We start from the raw sequence: 21,114 nt of genomic DNA, 5'->3' as shown, positions 1-21,114 counted from the left end.
TGGTTCTGGTGCCTATGACTGTGGCACATCACAACTTGAATCACCTCACTCCTCCTAAGATAGCCAAAGCCCATTCTCCTCAAGCCAGCTCCATTAGACACCTGCTAAATGAACTCTGGTCTAAAGGGTGGTAATAAGGGTTTTTTCCTTGTAAGGCAATGGAGTTGGCCAGTCCACTCTTATTTTAGAGCCATTCCTGCAACAAAAAAGCACATCAAGAACAGTGACCCTGGGGCATGGCCAAGATGAGCACAGAGTAGCAGCTTTTCTTATCAGCTCTGCCTTTACAGAACTTTATTGACAGGAAATATTGATATAAACTTCCCTAATAATAGTTTTTTTTATTTTAATTAATTCTTTAAAATATATATTAGGGTAGTATATAAAAAATTTCAAGTAGATTTTAAGTTTTCCTGTCAAAGTTACACTTGGAAGTACTACAGTAAAAGAACAGGATGAGCTTCACTAAATCTTCTCATCAAGAGACAACTATAAAAAAAGAACTACAGTCATTACTAACTACTATTCAGGAACTAAGTGTCAAGATAGACAAAATGGATATAAAAATTGACAATTTCAAAGAAAAGTGTTCTCAACAAATGGACATTCTACATGAAGATTTATTGCAACAGAGGAAGCAGATTTCAGGAATGGAAACTGCATTACGTGATATGGATAACAGAATTCAGGAGAGTGAGCATAATGTTCAGTTCCTGTTAAAGCAAAATTCTCTTCTTCAGACAAAGGTTGATGACCTTGAGAACAGGTACCGTAGGAATAATGTGAGAATTTTTGGCTTACCGGATAACATAAAGGGAAATAATATGGAAACATTTTTATCTTCCTGGTTGCCTGAAGTACTTGAACTGCCGGAGGCTCTTTCATATGGTATTGAAAGAGTCCATAGATCAATGGTGACATCTAAAAACACCAAGAGTAATTATACTAAATCTGTTATTGTAAAGTTTCTATCAGCCCATGATAAAGAAATGGTACTAAAGACTGTGTGGGCAAAATCCCCAATCAAACTGAAGGACAATATTATACGCTTTGATAATGACTATTCTTCTTCAGTATTATCAAAAAGGAAAATTTTCTTGCCTTTAGTCAGAGAACTAAAAAAGAATAAAATAAAAACCCATTTGCTTTTTCCTGCAAGACTGAAAATATTTTATCAAGATGGTTTTAAAATTTTTGACGACCTAGACAATGCAATAACTTATATAAAATCTAATAACATACTGGAAAAAGTAGATGAAATGAAATGGGCCAGTCCTAGTCTTGAAAGGAATGCTGAGAACAACAACTGGAAAACATTTGACCCTAAAAAAAAAAAAAAATCAAAAGATGAATCATAACAAGTACATATTTGCACTTGATTCACTCAGTTGGGGAAATGAAACCGGATATCAAGGTGAGCTTTTGGTATTATATTTAATATAATGTAAATTGGTTAACTAAATAGTTGTCTATTTTGCTTTGTAGAATAGTCGTTTGTTGGGATTTTTTTTTCATTTGTACTATTTAAGATTAATTATCTTAATATATATTGGTTTGATTCCCTGGATGCAGTGATTCTTCTGTCTTGGATATCTATGCTTCCGGATGTCTTGTAGTGGGTGCTTATCATTAGGAGGCGTATTTGTTTATCTTGATTTTGGTTCTTACAGTGGTTGGAAAACTTTTATTTAGTTATAATTGCTGTACTTGTATTTTAGTTGATGTATGGTTAATTGTTTGATAAAGGAATCTTGTATGATGGCCTGATGTATAGTTGCAGAATTGCTGTGCTAGTGATGGTACTTCTGACCCGGGATGTGAGTGGCAGTGTGGCTGGAGTAATGGTAAGGCTTTGTTGTCGTTTCCGAGTTGTTGGTGTGTTTATTTTGAGGCTCTGGTTTGGTGCTCTAGCACTGTAGAGACATGTGTGGTGCTGTTTGTGTTAATTGTATGTTTTGGTGCCTATGCTTTGGTCGGAGATTAACCGGAGAGACTGGTTGATAGTGTGGTGAAGCTCTGCTTGATAGCTGTCATTGCTTTGTGTTGTGTATGCAAGGTTTTTTTTTTTTTTTCTTTCTCATCTCTCTCGGTATAGAGGGAGTCTCGAGACATTGCCTTATATGTAGTTAAGTAATGTTTCACTTACTATTTCCCGCCGGAACTTTGAAAGCTTTATCTTCGTGATGAGCTCGAGACTGTGGTATCCATCACTGCTGGAAAGCACGGAGCTTTCTTAAAAGGTCATCATGAAGGTGTCGGAAGCAAATTGATCTTCTGATCCTCCCTCACCGGGAAGCTACTGAATCAAATTTGTTTCCTCATACAGCATACGGAAAGAAGATATAACTAGATTACTACTTTCAACTTATTGTAAGACATTACATGCAATAATCTCTTAAATAAATAGGGATTATACTACGCATGTAGCCTAAATACTTTTTCTGATCATCATAGGTATTCTTGAGCCTTATGTATTTATATACAAATAGTATTCTAATAAAATATTTGCTTTATGTATGACAAGGGTGCCGATATCTTGATGAGAAATACTAGTTGTGATTTGTGCATTTTTGGAAGATTTAATAATGCTACAAGCTGTTTATATACTTGTGTTACATGTACATTTTTTATAACTATTGACTTGCTGAGAAAATATTCATGAAGCATTTATCAAAATGTTAAATGTATAGATGTATATAATAGGTTATCTCAGTTATTTTATGAATGCATTTGTGTAATAGGCTGATAGGGATGTACCACATAGGCAGCAATAATATTGCAAGGACAGGTGCATTAAAAATAGTTAGATCTGTTTATCATTAGAAAATGTGAACTTTTCATCTTTTGTTTTGTTAATGAAATAGCTTTTCAAAATTCAAAGATAGTATAAGCTATAATTGAATAATAAAAAGCTCATTATATTTAAATAAGGCTTTTATATAGTATACAGGAGCTATTTAAGCACCTTGCTTCTTTGAACTAATATGACCTTTTCATTAGTTTTCAGTATGGTGATGGACTCTGAGGTAACTCAAATTAATGCAATGAATGGAAGATCAGACTTTTAAGGTTTATTAGTCACTCTTCTATGAGAGACTGCACCGGGGTGTTTGGTTATAATGTAAAAACACTAGTAGGAGACACCAACACGATATGTCAGCTTCTCTATTAAAAGATCCAAACTCGAAACAGCTTACAAAACAAAAATGCACTTTAATGGAAAAAGGATAAGCGCTTTCGCGTAGTGCAAGGCTACGCTTCATGGTTATAAGAAAATTAGCAGGATGTTGTTGGTCTTGCTTCTTGATGAGTAATCACTATATTTGGTTTCTGGCAAAGAAATGCAGTGTTCACTTCTTTCAGAACAATCAGTATGTTAGTTGATTGTTAGTAAAATCACTTTTATTAGCATCTTATTTATTAGCTGCCAATGTTAGTGGTTACTGAAGGCCCTTAGGTGATTCATTTACAACTATGTCCCAGTTAGCTGATCACCTATGGCAGTACTATATATCACACTTCAGCCTTTATTAGCCATATTTCGGTAATAAAATAATGCCATAGTCTCTTTTTAAGGTTCTTATCAAATGTGATTACTTTAAAACAGAAGAGTGAACTAATAGATCATAGTAGTTCTTAATAACCTACTAATTAATGTAAGAAAATGTTGTACTTTATTCCTAAGATGTAGCTGTCAATTTACTAATTGACACAACATTATATCTATATATTTGGTTCATACAAAAAAATTGTTTATGTTATTGATGAGAAGCCTTATTTTTATAGTTATGACTATAGACATTTAGGCAGGTGCTGATTGGATGCTGCTTTTGATAGGAGGTCGATTAGTCATTAGAGTTAGGAGTTTTAAACTCCAGAGGGGTTCGGGTTGGTTATTTTGTTTCATGTTTATGTTATAAATATTTTCTAATAACTTTTCAGATGTTCATATCTTATGTAGTAGGAAACCACTTTAATTTTAAGAATATGATACTCTTACACTATGTTCGTTCTAATAATCATAATAGTATTCCTATTAGATATATTCTTGTGTATTTCTTATATCAGTATGTTTATATTTACATCATTTAATTTTCAATGACTACACTAAAAGGTATATCAGTTAACACTAATGGTTTAAATAATCCTAATAAAAGGATGAATTTAACTAGATATCTTAAGTTACATAAATCCCAGTTAGTATTTTTACAAGAAACTCACTTAATAACAGAGGATATATTCAGACTTGAATCTAAAGCATATAAGATTTTAGTAAGTTCTGAACATACTAAGAAAAAGAGAGGAGTAGCTATCCTATGGAACAGCATAATGCCTTTTCCTAAAATAATAGATACATATAAGGGTAATAAAGGAATGTTTTGTGCAGTCACCATAGAAATAAACAGTAACATTTTCACATTGATTAACATATATTGGATCCCAGGGATAGGGATAAACACAGTGAAACAACATCTAGATCAAATTCTACTATTCTCTAAAGGGAACATTATTCTGGCAGGAGATTTCAATTGTATTCTAGATTACAAAAACTCTAGTACTAATGGGAAGAGAAGAATATCTACATCATCTAAATTATTAAAAGACTTTTCAGATACTTATTTTTTGAAAGATATAAATTATTTTGCAGATACTACTTCTTTGTTTTACACCTTTTTTTCTCATAGACATAACTCATACTCGAGGATAGATAGAGTTTTTATTTCTAATAATTTAACAGAGTCCTTAAACAAATCAGCAGTGATTTCATGTCCTTTATCAGATCATAATTCTATAATTTTTGAAGTGGTAGTCAGTCCAAATTTTAATATTCATATAAAAAGGATCCCAGCTTATATCACAAAATTAAAAGATTTTAATGATTTTATTTCTACAGAAGTACAGAATTTTTTAGAACTTAACAATACTAATGATATATCAGAAATTTACATATGGGATGCCCTAAAAGCTTATCTATATGGTAGGATATTGAATTGGTGCAACAAAAAAAAAGAAAGCTTGGGATAAAGAGCTGCAAGATATACAATATAAATTAGACACTTTCAAACTTAGTAATATGGGTGCTAAAGATATATCAGATAAAAGAAAAGAAATAAATATGTTAAATAATAAATATCTAGAAATATTAAAACATAAAACTACGATCAATATAGAAAAATTCAAGTTTATAAATTTCTCTTCTAACCCTAAATCCTTAAAAATTCTTGCTAATAAAACGAAAAGATGACATAGATTTAATCATATTAATGAAATAATTCTCCCCTAAAAAAGGAAAAAATGGTATCGGAAATTCATAATATATTAACTGAATTTAGAGAGTTTTTTATAAACATCAACCAAACAACTACTGAAATTAACTCTAAAGAGGAAATAAAAACATTTATTAATAAATACACTAAAACAAGACTTTCAGAGGAACAAGGGATTTCTATTGATAAACAAATATCTTTCAAAGAACTTCAAACTCAACATTACCAAATTAAAACAAAATAAAGCACCAAATTACTACCTATAAATGCTCTAAAATTGCTTTATAAAGTATTTTATCTTGTTCAGGACAAAAACATAATTCTACCTTCTTGGAAATACACTTTTATTTCTCCTATTTTAAAATCTAACAAAGATCCCTCTAAGTGTACCTCCTATAGACCCATCTCCCTATTAAACACTGATTACAAATTATTTATGTCCATTTATGCAGAAAGGCTTAAAACACTTTTACCCAAATTAGTTGATAGTGATCAAACGGGGTTTATAATAAAGAGAACTTCATATGATAACATTAAAAGAATATTAACTTTAATTGATTTGGTGAAAAATCTTAAAACAAATTTAACCCTAGTTAGTTTAGATATAAATTGCGCTTTCGACTCAGTTACACAGGAATATCTGTTCACTCTATTAAAGGAATTAAATTTCTCCAATAATTTTATCAATCTTATCACTCTGTTATATGAAGGTAGCCAAGCTTATGTTAAAATTGGTACTAGTATATCTCAAAATATACCAATAGTAAAAGGTACTAAGCAAGGGTGTCCTTTATCCCTCTTTTATTTTCATTAGTTATGGAACCATGGGCAAATTTAATAAGACGTGATACAGATATTGAAGGATACAAGTTAAACCCCACTATATCATCTACAATACAAATGTTTGCAGATGTCATATTGATTACTCTTGGGAGTAGAAGGGAATCTATACAAAAACTTTTTAAAAACATGGAATATTTTCAAAAAAATTCCGGCCTTACTTTTAATAATAAAACACAAATTCTTTTAACAGGTTCAAAAAATACAATATACCTGATGAATATAATGAGTATATAGCTCAGTCTCAACAAATAGCATATTTAGGTATAATTATTACTAACAATATTAAAGATACCATTCAAATAAATTATAATAAAAGTCTATTACAGATAAAAAATCTAATAAATGGAACAAATTACCCTTTTCTATGGATGATAAATTTTTAATAATAAAGATGATCCTTCTCCCCAAAATCTTATATATAATTCAATCTTTATCTATACCGCCTTCTTACCAAATAATTAAAAAAATTAATTCAATGATTCAGAAATGTTTGTGGTTACCAAATAAGCCAAGGATTGCATTAATATACCATATGTATAACTGGAATAATGGGGGTACAGCCTTACCAAATTTAGAAATTTATTCAATTTCATCAGTATTCAATACAATCTCTCATCTCATTGATGTGGAATACACTGCTAAGTGGAAAGAGATTATAGAGGTATTGTCACAAAATACCAAAGATATAAACAGTTCCTATAAGCTAAATATAATTAATAATCCATTTATTTGGAGGTTAAAAGATTATATTTCTGAATTTTCTTCTCTGAGTTTTAACTCTAAGTATACAGTTTTTCTTTTAAAATCATTTAAAAGTTTTATATTTAAATATAATATATATAAGGATTGGCTTTTTTACTCTTCCCTATAGCTTACACACACAGATCTATTTTCTCTTCGGATTATACAAAAATGTCTATATTTCAGCAAAAGCATTTAACATTTTGGCACCAAATGATGATAAATAATGAGATAAAATCCAATAGTTTACTCTTGGAAGAGTATAAACTTGATTCTTGTTTATGGTTAGAGCTTCAAGAAGCTAGACAATATGTATTAAATAAATTGGATTCTATGTCTCCTATAATTAGGAAAAAAATTCCCAAGCTAATACAATATATGATTTTATCAGTTTTGCATAAATCTCCTGCTAATAACAAGTTATCAAACATTTATAGGGCAATTAAATGTGATTAGATACACATTCAGATAATTATTGGAAATATTTTTCTTTAATTAATAATAATCCCCCTTCTGAGAAAGACAAATTGAATATTTTACAATCAGCAAGTATGACTACTTCTTCTTTAAAATGGAAATTATTCACATGGAGTTTTTTTAAATAGATCATTTACCACTCCTCATAATATAAGTATATTTTCTAAAAAGAATATAACATGTTGGAGATGTAATATTGAATTGAATACTGACTGGTCTCATATGTTTTATAATTGCATATATTTAAGAAAATTTTGGGATGATATCAATAATTTGTTGAAAACAATTTTTACTGATAATTTCTTTATATTTAAATCACTTGTTTTATTTAATACTCCTGTTCCTGATTGTGTAAGAGAGAATAAGTACCCTTTGGTTTGGTCTATACTATCTATAGCTACAAAAACAATCACTAAGAATTGGAAATCTAGTACAGCACCTACATTTTTGGAATTTAAAAATATACTCCTTGAAACGTGTAATTTGGAAATGTTAACTATTAAATCTAGATCATCTAGGAATACTACATTATATAATTCATGGAATATCATCTATGAACGTCTAGAAAAATAGTTTATTAATTTATGTAAACAGATGATTTTTATTAATCCTACAGCTACATTAAGAATTTTTTTTGCATGATGAACGTCTTTGTACATAGTTTAGTTACATTGGTTTATATATTAGAAGGTTTGTTTTTTATTTTCTTGTTTTTTAACTTTAAAGAAAAAATGTTATAATTTCATGGAAATATTTGTTCATTTTAATAATTATTTAATAAAATTCTTTGGAAAAAAAAAAGAGCATTGACCCGACAAAATAAAGCTCTGAATTCATGAAGATGGCCATTTGGAGTTCAGAATTGCACTTAAATACAACACTGAATTATTCCATGGAGATGCTAAAAGAACTGCATGGTGTTCTACATCATCTCTCCCCTTTTCCCATTTTCTATAAGGGGTTGGGGGTGTTGTGTCAACTGTCACCATTTCTCTCTATGCAGTGCTACTTTTCTTGCCTTCTTGACACTAGTGCCTGACTATCACAAGTCTTCTCTCACACAATGCATTCACTTCTTTGTTGGACATCCATGTATCCTCTTGGCTTTTTCCTGTCACCAGATTGCCTAGTGCTTTTCTAAATATGTGCCCGAACCACCATAATCTGTTCCCTTTGACCTTTTCTGCAAATGGGGCTACCCTGGCTTCTGTTCTTACACCCACATTTTTTTGTCTATCCCACGGTGTGTACTCTGCCACCTGTCTCAGTCACTTCAACTCCATAGCCTCTAGCTTCCTCAACCTCCCTGTCTTTACTGCCCATGTTTCCATACCATACAGTAGCACTGGCCGCACCACTGTTTTGTACACCTTTATTTTCAGCTTCTTTGGCATTCTTCTGTCACATACACACATGACACACTGTGCCAATTGAGTGTAGCTCCTCCGATTCTAGCTTTGACCTCCTCATTCAGACTGCCCTTCTCCTCAACAACCCCCCCTTAGATACTTAAAGCTTGTAACCTGCTCCTCTACTTTTCCTTCTAACTCAATTCTCATCTTCTTCTGAACTTCGCCATTTGTTGCCACTACAACCGTCTCATCTGTACTCAGTTTCATCATAAGTGCCTTCAGTTTTGCATTCCATTCCCCTATCCTTTGCTGACACTCTTGATCAGAGTCTGCCTGTAATTTCACATTGTCTGTATACAGCAACTTTGTTGATCTGTCCCTTCCAACCTGCTTGCTAAAACTGAAAGGACCAGTTTATGTGATGGTTAAGGTCTTTGCCTCACATGTTCAAGGTACAAAATTCAATCCTGACCTCCAGCCAATGCCTGTTTGGAGTTTGTACGTTTTCCCTGTGCCTCTGTGGGGTTCCTCCCACTTCCGAAAACATGCTGACTATTTCCATCTCAAACTCTCAAAAAAAAAAAATCGAGCAGTGGGCAGCAACATACACTACACAGTGCCCTATAGGAGAAAATTTGCATAAACCAACTGCTTTGAGCATCTACTGTGGTGGGCAGTATCCTCATGATAGAAGAACATGGATCACAGACTGCATGCCATGGCAGGGCTAGCTACTCAACATTGTAAAATATGGGTCTAGGTTTTTCGGTCATGTTTAGGTGATTTGGTGTTCTACAATTATGATGAAATCATAACAGTTTGGCAGAATCAACAGGGATTTCCTTTTGTGTTTTAGTCCTCAGTAATGGGACTATAGTACATATTGGGTGTGTTTTAGTCCTCAGTAATGGGACTATAGTACATATTGGGTGCAACAAACCCCATCCCCAAGAGTGATAAATCACTAGTTCATAAAAGCATGCAGGCTGGTTTAATGTATACAGCTCAGCAAAACTTACTACTTATGGTTTTGATATGGAACATTTGAGAAAACTGGTATATTTATTGTAGCAGTATTCAGAGTAGTGAGGGAAGGAGTTGACTGTTAGATAACCTGCTTTTTAATGCACTGTATAGCACTCCAAAAATGTCATCCCACCATGCAAACAATGATCCACATGGCAATTGTGTGAACACTGAAATTAAACACACTGTAAAATGAAAACAAGACAAGCAAAGGACAACATGACACTTAAGTGGCACACAGTGGTGTGTGACAGTGCATTTAAGTTTAATAAAGTAGGCTCATATGTGAAGAGATGAAACAAATGACAGTACAGTAACATCAACAGACTTACCTGAGCAGAAAAACCACAGAAGAACCCAAACCAAAAATGGACCATAGTGAAGGCAAAGTTCTTGTAGAAGAAATAACACAGAAATTTGCACATTCTGAGATATGACCAGCGACCATGTACCAGCAGTAACCTCTGCAAATACTTGAACTGGGAGAAGGAATAGTCAGAAGCCAAGACTGCCTGGATCCCCTCCTGGCCACTGATACCAACACCAATATGTGCAGCTAGAAAGCAAAAAGATAACGCTCCAGTTAAAACCAATATGTCTATCTTTGGTTACACTCAAAGGACATGAACTTGAAGAGTTTTAGGCCATTAGTGGTTATTTCTAAATAAATCTCATTAAAGCAGAGTGGCACATTTTTCATAGGTGATATCTGCAGAATGAAAATATTTTTAATGTGTACAACATTTACTAAAACATAACGGACATGATTTGAGACATGAAGACAAATTAGGTTTCTATAAGCTACAAATATTTTTATCAGTGACTGACATCAATTTACTCAAGATAAAAAAGGGCACTTTCCAGATTATGGAAAGGGCCTAAACAAACTTTTTTTTTCCTTTTCTTGTATGAAGCAAGTGGGAAAAGCCACACCTCTATGCAGGAACAGAGTCCCCCATATCTTCCTTTATAATACCAATAACTGCAACGTTGCCAAAACTCAGAGAAAGTTATAACTCGGAGAAGTACTCCATCAGCTTGTTCTGACTAAATGAATGCCAGTTTGGCCACCATGAAAGCAACTATACCCCACTTTTTCATCAAGTAAACTTTGGGCACATATATACATCAGAAAACCTAACATCTGAGTATTTCACAATGCAGCCATCCTCAAGGACACCAGAAATGAGCATTCAAATGTGAAAAAAAAAATCAAAAAGGACATTTTTTTTATAAATACAACAAGATTCCTCAACTTTGTTGTGGAATTTACTGTTACACATTACAAACAGCAATTGCATACAAATAGATTATTCAGTGAAGTTGCAGGGCAACTCCAATTTTATTGTCAAGAAAGAAGCACAACAAAACTTTACTTCTCAGGTTAGCAACATCTTACCTGTGAAACAATTATGTGGGTACTAATTACATAAGCGGATCTCTGATGGGTCTTCTACAGTGAACTAAAACCTTGGTACATCCATCTCATATTCTTTGAATTTACTTATCTTCAAATGTTCAATCTTCATGATTACAACTACTTCTCTTTTATTTACACATGCCATCTCATAGCTGTGATAAGACCACCTGTGTAAACGGAATGGTTGCAGTTTTTGACTCTGTTAAAAACGTATTCCATATGCAAGAAAATGCACTAAACTACAAATATATGAAGTTATAAATATGTTGGGTAAACTGCAGGAGGTCATTCTGCAAGTTTAGAATGCAAGCCAGCAGGAATCTGAAGAAAAAATAGTGGATGGCAGGAAACAAAATCTAGATCTTTTAGTTAGCTACTATAACCAGACTTCCTTGAACTTTAGTGGTTAGAAGTGCCTTCATTATTGCATTTTTTCACCTCAACAGATGGTGGTAGCAGTTTCTAGGCTTGGTCTTTTAATATGATCTCTCTTCTCAAAGATACTACTGAAATATAATTATAAAAAATGCAGCTCATCTGACTACTACAGTATATAAAGGAAGGGCTAACATATGGGTCAGAAGAGAAGTACTAGGTATCAAGATTACCACACAAATCATACGGACTATTGTGGGTCCTTACCACAAGTCAACAGAACAGAGGTCAGGGAGACAAATGAAGGCATGAATTAAAGAGAACAGTAGCCCACTGAGGACTACCCTCAGAAACCTTAGCTTATACCTTTACATAAAGAGAAAACAATAATGCTTGATGAAAGTATGAGTTACTAGTACAGAATGTAATATATCAGATGTCTTGTGCCATAATCTCTTTAGGGGAAAAAAAAACAGTGGATGAGACAGCCACTTGGGTAGAATACACTAACAGAAATAGCAAGCGGCCTGCCAGCTTTCTTGTAGGGGGAAAATGAAACTTGCATACTCATCATAATTCTAGATCTGGACGAGATCCACCTTTGACAACAAGTAGCACTTTGTGCTGCAGGCATCAGGCCTGGTCCCTACCACAGGACAGCACCTCTTGTCCATTTCTTCTTGGCATGAGAATCTTACTAACTTGAATGTAACAGTCTTCATATAATCCTTGCAAAGTTAAGGTAGCTGCCAGTTGCAGATATCCTGGGAGTTCTAGAAGGGAGAAACTAAAGACTAGCTTGCTCAAGATCCTGGCAGGGGAATTTCGGGATGGAGAAGGTTACCAAAGATGGACACACCTCTTACAGATCCTGTGTTTGCCAAGTACTTAACTCCTTATCCTAGAAAGATGTGGTCCATCTTTAGTAAGACAACAGAGTCCCTAACTAGGTATCTCAGTGGGTCTAGCTAAGAGAACATTTCTTTAACCACAGCAACCACAAAGTGGGATCTTTTTTCTGGATGTAATATCTAGCTTACAAATTGGTAAAGGTGCTGGCATCTGAGCGGGAGGCCTCAGTGAAAATATCTACAGAAGCATTCTTCAGGAAGGTAGTAGATGTGGCCACACGTCTCATGGAATGGGGCATGGGAGGCATGGATAGACTGCCCCCCTCAATACACCAGAATCTAAGTGTCATCTGGAAAGGGTGACCTTGCACATCTAATGGTTTCTTTTCTTTGCAGCACACAGGAAATAGAGTTGACCGTTCTTGAGTTCTTTAGATCAATTAAGGTAGAGTATTTTAGAATCTTCTGGATGGTCATGCAGTGTAGAAGATATTTTCCTTTCTTATGGCTCTTTAGAAGAATGATACATTTAACAGCCTGGTTCAGACTGGTTTCTGTTATAAACTTATACAAACAGATTTGTTCTGAACACCACTTTGTATGAAAGTTGAAAGATGGTGCTTTGATCTACAAGGACAGAAGTTGCAGTACCCTTCTGGTTGTGTATAAGCTGTTAGGGAGACACTTTTCTGTGACATGAATTTGAGTCTGCCCTTTGATGCCAGCTTATATGGGGACCTTGTCAGGATCTCTAAGATGAAGTATAGATGCCAAGGAGGCATGGGTCTCTGACGGGCAGTCAAAAGTAAAATGCACCTCTGATATTTGAATGACCTTTATGGCAGGTAAGGAGAGAGCACATTAGCTTGCATGAAAACTGGAAATGGCTGTCAAATGAACACTGATGGTGTGGGTGTTATTCAAACAGCTCTTTCAAATATTGCAGAAAACTTTAAAACAGAGCTACTGTAGGGTCAACATCTTCCTGCAAGGCTCAGATGATTAATCTTTTTGAGCTACCTTTACATTTTTCTTCCTGATTATGAAGTGGTGAGTATCCCTTTCTGTCATGTGGAAGACCAGGGTTTGACTCCTTGATGAGGAGTAGATGCATTTTTATTTTATTTATTAATTTTGTTACCAGCAGAGTACCCCAGGGCTTTGTGTTGTGTCCTCTCCTGTTTGGCATCTACTTCTCAGAAGTAAAGGCTAATGTCAAAGGCCTCTAACTCACCAAGTTCGCAGATGACTGTAAATCGGGAGCTATCATAGGTTCCCACCATGACAACAATATCCTACAGGAGCGTATAACACAAATAAATGACTAGTGTCAAATCCACATATTAAAACTCAATGCAAAAAATGCATTATACTGTCATTTGGGAAATTATCCACCAAAGCTAATCATGCGTTGATAAAACACCCCTAAGAGTAGACCCAACAGTTAGGGATCTGGGAACATATGTAAACAGTAATCTGGCCTTTGACCAAAACATAGCCAAGATAGCAAGAAATTCATTCTATGTCACCCAACTCATAATAAAGGGTATTCCATACAGGTCCAAGAAAATTATAGTACCACTCTACTCAGCTCTTATCAGACCCAATGAGTACAATGTCTCTTTGGCATGTACCTAATGAGGCACTTGCAACAACTGGAAGTCCCTCAAAGGTTCCTCACTAGTAGGATCCAGCATATATGTACCCTGTTCTACACAGATTGCCTTAAGGCTCTATCTCTGTACTCATTCGCCTACAAGTTACTTAGAGGCAATCTATGTCTAGCATACAATGCATCCCTAGATCCAGCTATGATGGATATCTTGCACATCTGCAAAATGAACAGCAACAGAAACACTGGATTCAAGGACCTGAACTTTGCCTGAGACGTAAACAGAATATGCTGGAGAAACTGATATCTGTCTCAAGGGATCCCCACACTATGGAATAAGATCCCCATCTACATGAAGCTGAGTTCATCCCTGACCCTGAAGAAACCTTGATCACTGAATGGGAAATCGCAAATTTACCCACAATCTGGCTCCCATGTCTCTGACGAACAGAGGGTTGACAGTAAGCAAATTAATCCTCAACTAACATACCCCTCCCACCCACATAACCCTTATCTAACTCTTCACTAACATATCCCACCATATAGGCATCCAAGAAACTTGGGGACAAAACAGGGTTTGACTGCACGCTAGACTTGTAAAGACTGGTGGTTGTTAGCCTATTGTAAACCTATATCTATTTAAAGCATTCAGTCTTCTTGGGCAGTAGTCTATCAGCATGGCACATCTTGACTTGGCAATATTTGCCCACTCTTCCTTGCAAAAGCACTCCAAATCTTTCAGATTGCAAGAGCATCTCTTGTGCACAGCCCTCTTTGCAGGTCAACCCACAGATTTTCTACTGGATTTAGGGCTGGGCTGTGGCTGGGCCATTCCAAAACTTTAATTTTCTTCTGGTGAAGCCACTCATTTGTTGATTTGGATGCATGCTTGGGGTCATTGTCATGCTGAAAGGTGAAATTCCTCATCTTCAGCTTACTAGCAGACACCTGAAGGTTTTGGGCCAAAAGTGACTGGTATTTGGAACTGTTCATAATTCCCTCCACCTTGACTAAAGCCCCAGTTCCAGCAAAAGAAAAGCAACCCCAAATCATGATACTGCCACCACCATAGGTTCATAGGTAGGTACTAGGCTATTGGCCCTAGGGCCTATACAAGCCTAGCCAAAAAGGTACCCTGGCTTTCGCCACCCAAGAAAAATATTTTCCTGTGCCCTTGTCAAGCAGAACCACAGAAGTGATCCCCGGGGTGAATTTCCTATTACCCATCCAATCATCAAGATTTTTCTTGAAGAGTGTTAATGAGGAGCTCTGTTTGACATAGATAGGTAGTCTGTTCCAGAGTATGGGATGTCTCTGGGACAGGAATCTATCCCTCCAGCATGGTCTGTTTATTGTGGTGACAAGGTTTAGGTCCTTAGAGCGTGTAGCTCGGAGGGAATGGGATTTCTTTAAGTGGAGCATGTCCAACAGCTCTGGGTTTGACATAGCTTTGTATGTTAGGCAGAGATCGCCTCTGATTAGGCGATATGCGACGGAGTAAAGCTGGAGTTTTTTTAGCTGGTCTGCGTAAGGCATCTGTTTGAGGCCAGTAATCCTCTTTGTGAGGTATTTTTGTGGCCTTTCCAGTTGTTGTAGATGTCTTGTGAGGTACATACCAAAAGGGGCATTGTACTCTATAATGGGTCTAATGAGTGATGAGTAGAGGGGAACAATGACCTCTTTTTCTGGATGAGAAACCTTTTGTGATGAGGTGTGCCACGTAGAAGGATTTCCTGACCACTGTGGCAATGTGATCTGTCACACCTGTGTCCCAAGGTCTCTTATCACACTTTCGGTGTTAAGTAGACTACCGCCTATGTGGTAGTTCATGGGTACAGAGTTTTTACCAAAGGGGATGACAATGCACTTTTTGGCATTGAGCTTGAGACCATGTCTTTGACACCAGGTATCTGTCTCAGTGAGGCCCTTTTGTAGGATGTCCACATCATTAGGAGTTTCGATTATGGCTCCTAGTTTGCAGTCATCTGCGAATTTAGTTAGCCAAAGACCTTCTGTGTTAGCCTGTACTTCAGAGAAGTAGATACCAAACAGGAGAGGACCCAGGACTGAACCCTGTGGTACTCCACTTGTCACTGGTCTGAAGTCTGATTTGGAGTCTGCTACTTTCACGGTGTGGGTTCTGTCAGTAAGCCAGTTGGCAACCCATCTTGTGACATAGGGATTTATACCTAATTTAGTGAGTTTATCTATAATTCCAGAGTGGGGGATGGTGTTGAACACCTTGGCAAGATCTAGATAGGCTGTGTTAACCACCTTACCCTCATCTATGGCTTTGGTGACTACTTCAAAGAAGTCTATCAGGTTTAGGAGACATGATCTGCCTTTTACAAACCCAAAGTGTGTGGGGTCCAGAGTCTGGATATCTCCAATGTCTTTGTTTAGGAGTTCCATGATGATACGTTCCATGGCCTTGCAAACGAGGCTTGTCAGGCTAATCGGGCGGTAGTTCCCGGGGTCTGTTGTGGCCCCCCCTTTGTGGAGTGGGATAACTGTCGCAGTGCTCCATTCAATGGGCACAAAGCCTGAGGTGAGGCTATGATTGAACATGGTACTTAGATGGGGTGCCAGTTCATTCTGTAGTTCATGTAGAAGACAGCCTGGGATGTTGTCAGGTCCCATGGATGCTGTGTTCTTGGCTTTGGAGAGTGAGGTTTTTACCTGTGCAGCCGTGATTACAGGAACTTTGTATTCTTCCTGTATAAAGATGGGCCCTTTAGGAGGTGAGAGGGGGGGTAAAGTTAGCACTGAACCTATGTGCCAGGATTGTTGGCAATATCAGTTGGTTCTGTATATTTAGTGTCATTGTGCTGTAACTCAGAGCAGATCTGAGTGTTGCCATTGAGATTTTTGACATAGCTATAGAATGCTTTGTGGTTGTCTTTAGAATCAGTGGCAATTTTGTTTTCATAACTAGCTTTGAAGGATTTTATGAGGGATCTCAGCTTCTTACTGAGGCTGACCAGGGAGTTCCTCCAATCGTGGGGATGGTGTTCTTTTGGTGATGCAAAGTGTTGTTTATGCGCCAAACTTACCTTTTGGAACTGTGGCCAAAATGTTCAACCTTGGTGTCATCAGGCCATAACACATTTTCCCACCTGCTTTTGGGAGACGATGTATTGTTGTGCAAATTTTAGCCAGGCCTGGATGTTTTTCTGTGTAAGAAAAGGGTCTATATTAAATCAGCGAACACTGATTTATCGACCTCATTAAGCAAAAGCTTACAATCCAGAACACTCGGAACAGCGATTTTTTTCCCAGGGAAAAAAAAAATCGCTGTTCCACAAAAAATAAAAATAAAAACTTCAAAACATTACATAACGTGGGGGGCTGTGCCCCCCCCCCCTACTTAAATATACCAACTCTGAGATTGCATTAAATATACCAACTCTGAGATTGCACTACAGTGAGGAAAATGGCAAAGTAACGAAGGTGGCTAAGAGATTTCTTTCCCAGGAAAATAAATCGCTTATATGCCGTTTCACTATTTTGCAGTTTTGTGCTTTCAAGTTCGATCAAGACGCATTTAAAGTACTGCGTTTTCGATTATATAATAGGAACCCTAAAAAAAGGCTTCTGTCTTGCAACCCTACCCCATAGGCCAGACATATGGACAATACTGGAGATTGTTGTCACATGTAGTACACAACCAGTACTTGCCAGAAATTCCTGCAACTCCTCCAGTGTTGCTGTAGGTCTCTTGGCAGCCTCCCTGCCTAGTTTTTGTCTATTCATCAGTTTTAGAGGGACATCCAGTTCTTTGCAACGTCACTGTTGTCCCATATTTTCTCCACTTTTGATGACTGTCTTTCACTGTGTTCCATGGTATATCCAATGCTGTGGAAATTTTTTTGTACCCTTCTCCTGACTGATACCTTTCAACAATGAGATCCCTTTGATGCTTTGTAAGCTCTCTGTGAACCGTGGCTTTTGCTGTAGCAGGCAACTGAGTAAATGTCAGGAAAATCCTACTAGGACAGCTGAACTTTATTTGGGGTTAATCAGAGTCTCTTTATTTGATGGCAGGTGTGTACCCAAGAAGACTGAATGGTGTAATTAAAGCAAAAGGTGCTTCAACAAAGTGTTAGTTTAAGGGTGTGCACATTTATGCAACCAGCTTATTGTATATGTTTTTATTTTTTATATTTTTCCCCTAATAGATTTGCTTGTTTTTCAATTGAACTGTATAGGTTACAGGTAACATTAAAGGCGGGAAAAGTTTTGAAATGATTCAATGTGGTCTCATTTTTTTATATCACAAAAACCTGGCATTTTAACAGGGATGTGTACACTTTATATATCAGACAGATATATGGGTCCACTTCTGAATCCTGAAATACTGAAATATCAGATTCATATATTTTACTAGGCTAATGACCTGGCCGGGGGGGGGGGGGGGCTTTCTAAGCCTAGCCAAGTTTCCCCTAAAGAATAATGATGTCCTGTATAAAAAAAAAAGGACATTGAGAGCCAGTCATTTATAAGCTATCTCTGTCCATAAGGCACAAGGGTGCCAGGGTCCAGTGTAAATTTCCTATTCCCCATCCAGTTGTCCAGGCTGTGCTTAAACTGGGTAATAGGCAAACAGCTCTACATGGATGGGAAGCCTGTTCCATACGAGGGGCAGTCTCCGGGATACATCTCTCCTGCATGTTATGTTTAAGTCACAGACAAAATTCAGGTCCCTAGACCTTGTACTTCTGGTACATTTTGACTTACAAATATGTAGGAGATTCATAAGTGTGGGGTTAGCGGATGCCTTGCAAACCAGGCATAGATCACCCCTTATCAATCTATAAGAAACTCAGTAGATGGAATGGGCTTCAAGGTGCTCTGCATAAGGAGGTTTGTTATACCTTGTATTCTTTTGGTAAGGAACCTCTAAGGTCACTCTAGCTGCTGCATATGCCTGGCTAGGTACACACAGAAGGGAGCACTGTCCTCTATGATTGGTCTGATAAGGGAGGAGTACAGTGGGATAATGATCTCTTTGGTCCTAGGTGCCATGCCCTTACTTATAAGTTGTGCAACATAAAAGGATTTCCTCACCACTGTGGCCACATGGTGGTCGAAGTTTAGGCTACCATCTGTGTGTGTACCCAGATCCCTGACCACTGGGACAACTCTTAGGGGCATATAATCAACATGGTAATTAGCTGGGATAGTTGACTTCCCAAAGGGTCCAATTATACATTTCTCAGCATTCAGTTTAAGACCATGACTCTGGCACCATTTGTTAGTCAGAGATGGACCTTCCTGAAGAATCTAGTGTCTGCAAGGCAGTCAGTGATAACCCCAAGCTTGCAATCATCTGCAGACTTAGTCAGCCAAAACTCTTCAGCATTTGCTTCAATTTCTGAGAACAGATTCCAAAAAGGAGTGAGCCCAACACTGAGCCCTGAGGGACTCCATTAGTGACTGGCGTCTTGGTGGAGGTGGCCTCATCTATTTTGACTTCCTGGGTCCCTATCAGTGAGCCAGCTGGCTATGGAGCGGGTGATAAAAGGATTTATACCTAAATCAGTGAGCTCATCTACAATGCCTGAGTGGGGTATTGTATCAAAAGCCTTGGCCAGGTCAGGGTAAGCTGTGTGCACAGTCTTACTTTCAGCAAATGCTTTGGTGACCCTCTCAAAAAAGTCGAGAGATTTAATAGGCATAGCCTTCCTTTAGCAAAGCCAAACTGTGATGGATCCAGTATTTGCAGGTTACCTATGTCCTCATTTATTATGTCCATGATAATTTTTTCCACGGCCTTACATATGAGGCTGGTAAGACCTATGGGTCTGTTGTTACTCGGATCAGTGGTTGGACATTCTTTTGTACAGGGAAGTGACTGTAGCCATCTTCCATTCCTTGGGCACAAAACCTGACTGAAGCCTCAAGATGAAAAGTGATTAAAGTGAACCAGACAGGTCATGTTTCATTCTATTTATTATACACCCAGGGATGTCATCGGGGCCCATCGATAAGTGTTTTTCGCATTGGAAAGTGCACCAATGACCTGTTCCCTACTAACGATTGGGGAGATTGTGGCATGCGGTATTCCCTTTGGACTATTAGGGGAGTGTGGAGAGAAATTTGAGCTGAGCCTGTCAGCCAAAGGTTGACAATGGACTCTGGTTCAGTGTGGGTGATGCCATTTACAACAAGTTCTGCACATTGTAATGCATTTCCCCTGAGGTTACAGACATAGCTGTAGAAAGCTTTGTGGATGTTTTTTGCCTAAGAAACTTTTTTTCTTCAAATTTAGCCTATGAAGTATTAATGAACCCTCTTAGCTGCTTGTTTAGATTGGTCGGGTGATTTTAGTATGTATGGCTTTATTACTCCTACATGGCTAAGATTTTTTTTCTTTTGTTGCATAACCAATTAATATTGTGATTCCACCTGGGTGGCTTGACCCTTCAGTTTGGATGGTAGATTTAAACCCATCTTAGCACAGACAAATTAAATACAATCTGACAGCCATCTGGACAGTAACTTTTGTAACAACTCTGCCAAGTGTAGATTTTGAGAAGGTAATAGAGTGTTGATCAGATTTTCTGAATTGTTTTGTCAGATGAAGGTAGAACTGGAGTTGACAATGAACATCAAAAGCATGGGCAGGATGTATTCTTTTTTTTTTTTGAAAATATGGGGAAAAACTGGTAAATCTATGGAATGATTTAAATTATTTATGGATGCTACCTTTGGGAGAAAGGATGCATTAGTTTGGAGAGAATCCTCATCCTTATGAAAAGCCAAGTAAGAAGATTTACATGAGTGTGCTTGCAGCTCCAAAATCCATCTGGCAGAAGAGACTGACTAAGAAAACTGTTTTCCAACTCATATATGACATGTACAGTGGTCGTAGGTTTAAAAGGAGGTTGAGTCAGAGCTTGGAGCATAACAGTAATATACCATGGAGGGAATAGATATCTACTAGGAGGGTGCAACAGGTAGGTTCCTCTAACAAAAACTTTTGAGATTTTTTAGGAAACCTACAGATGTACCCCTTTGTCCAACATGAAAAGTGGAAATTACTGCCAATTTAACTCTGATGGTAGAATAGCTACAGCCCTGTTGAAAAAGTCCAGCTAAGAATTCCAGACAGATGGTATGGGAACACAGAAAGGATCTAAGCCTTTAG

General features: G+C 36.9%; 1 protein-coding gene across 1 annotated transcript in view; it reads right to left on the bottom strand.

The window, feature by feature from the left end:
• Positions 1-21,114, bottom strand: part of ATP8B2 (ATPase phospholipid transporting 8B2) — a gene marked incomplete in the record, with an annotated part of 2,601,455 nt that overhangs the window by 471,470 nt on the left and 2,108,871 nt on the right. The window contains 1 exon segment of the mRNA XM_044080643.1: positions 10,039-10,262. Coding sequence (XP_043936578.1) covers positions 10,039-10,262 — 224 coding nt within the window.

Source organism: Protopterus annectens, chromosome 8.part0, assembly GCF_019279795.1.
Source record: "Protopterus annectens isolate FY-2018-M chromosome 8.part0, PAN1.0, whole genome shotgun sequence".
NCBI lineage: Eukaryota > Metazoa > Chordata > Ceratodontiformes > Protopteridae > Protopterus > Protopterus annectens.
Note: the sequence above shows the minus strand (reverse complement) of the source record. Positions and strands in the feature narration are given on the sequence as shown.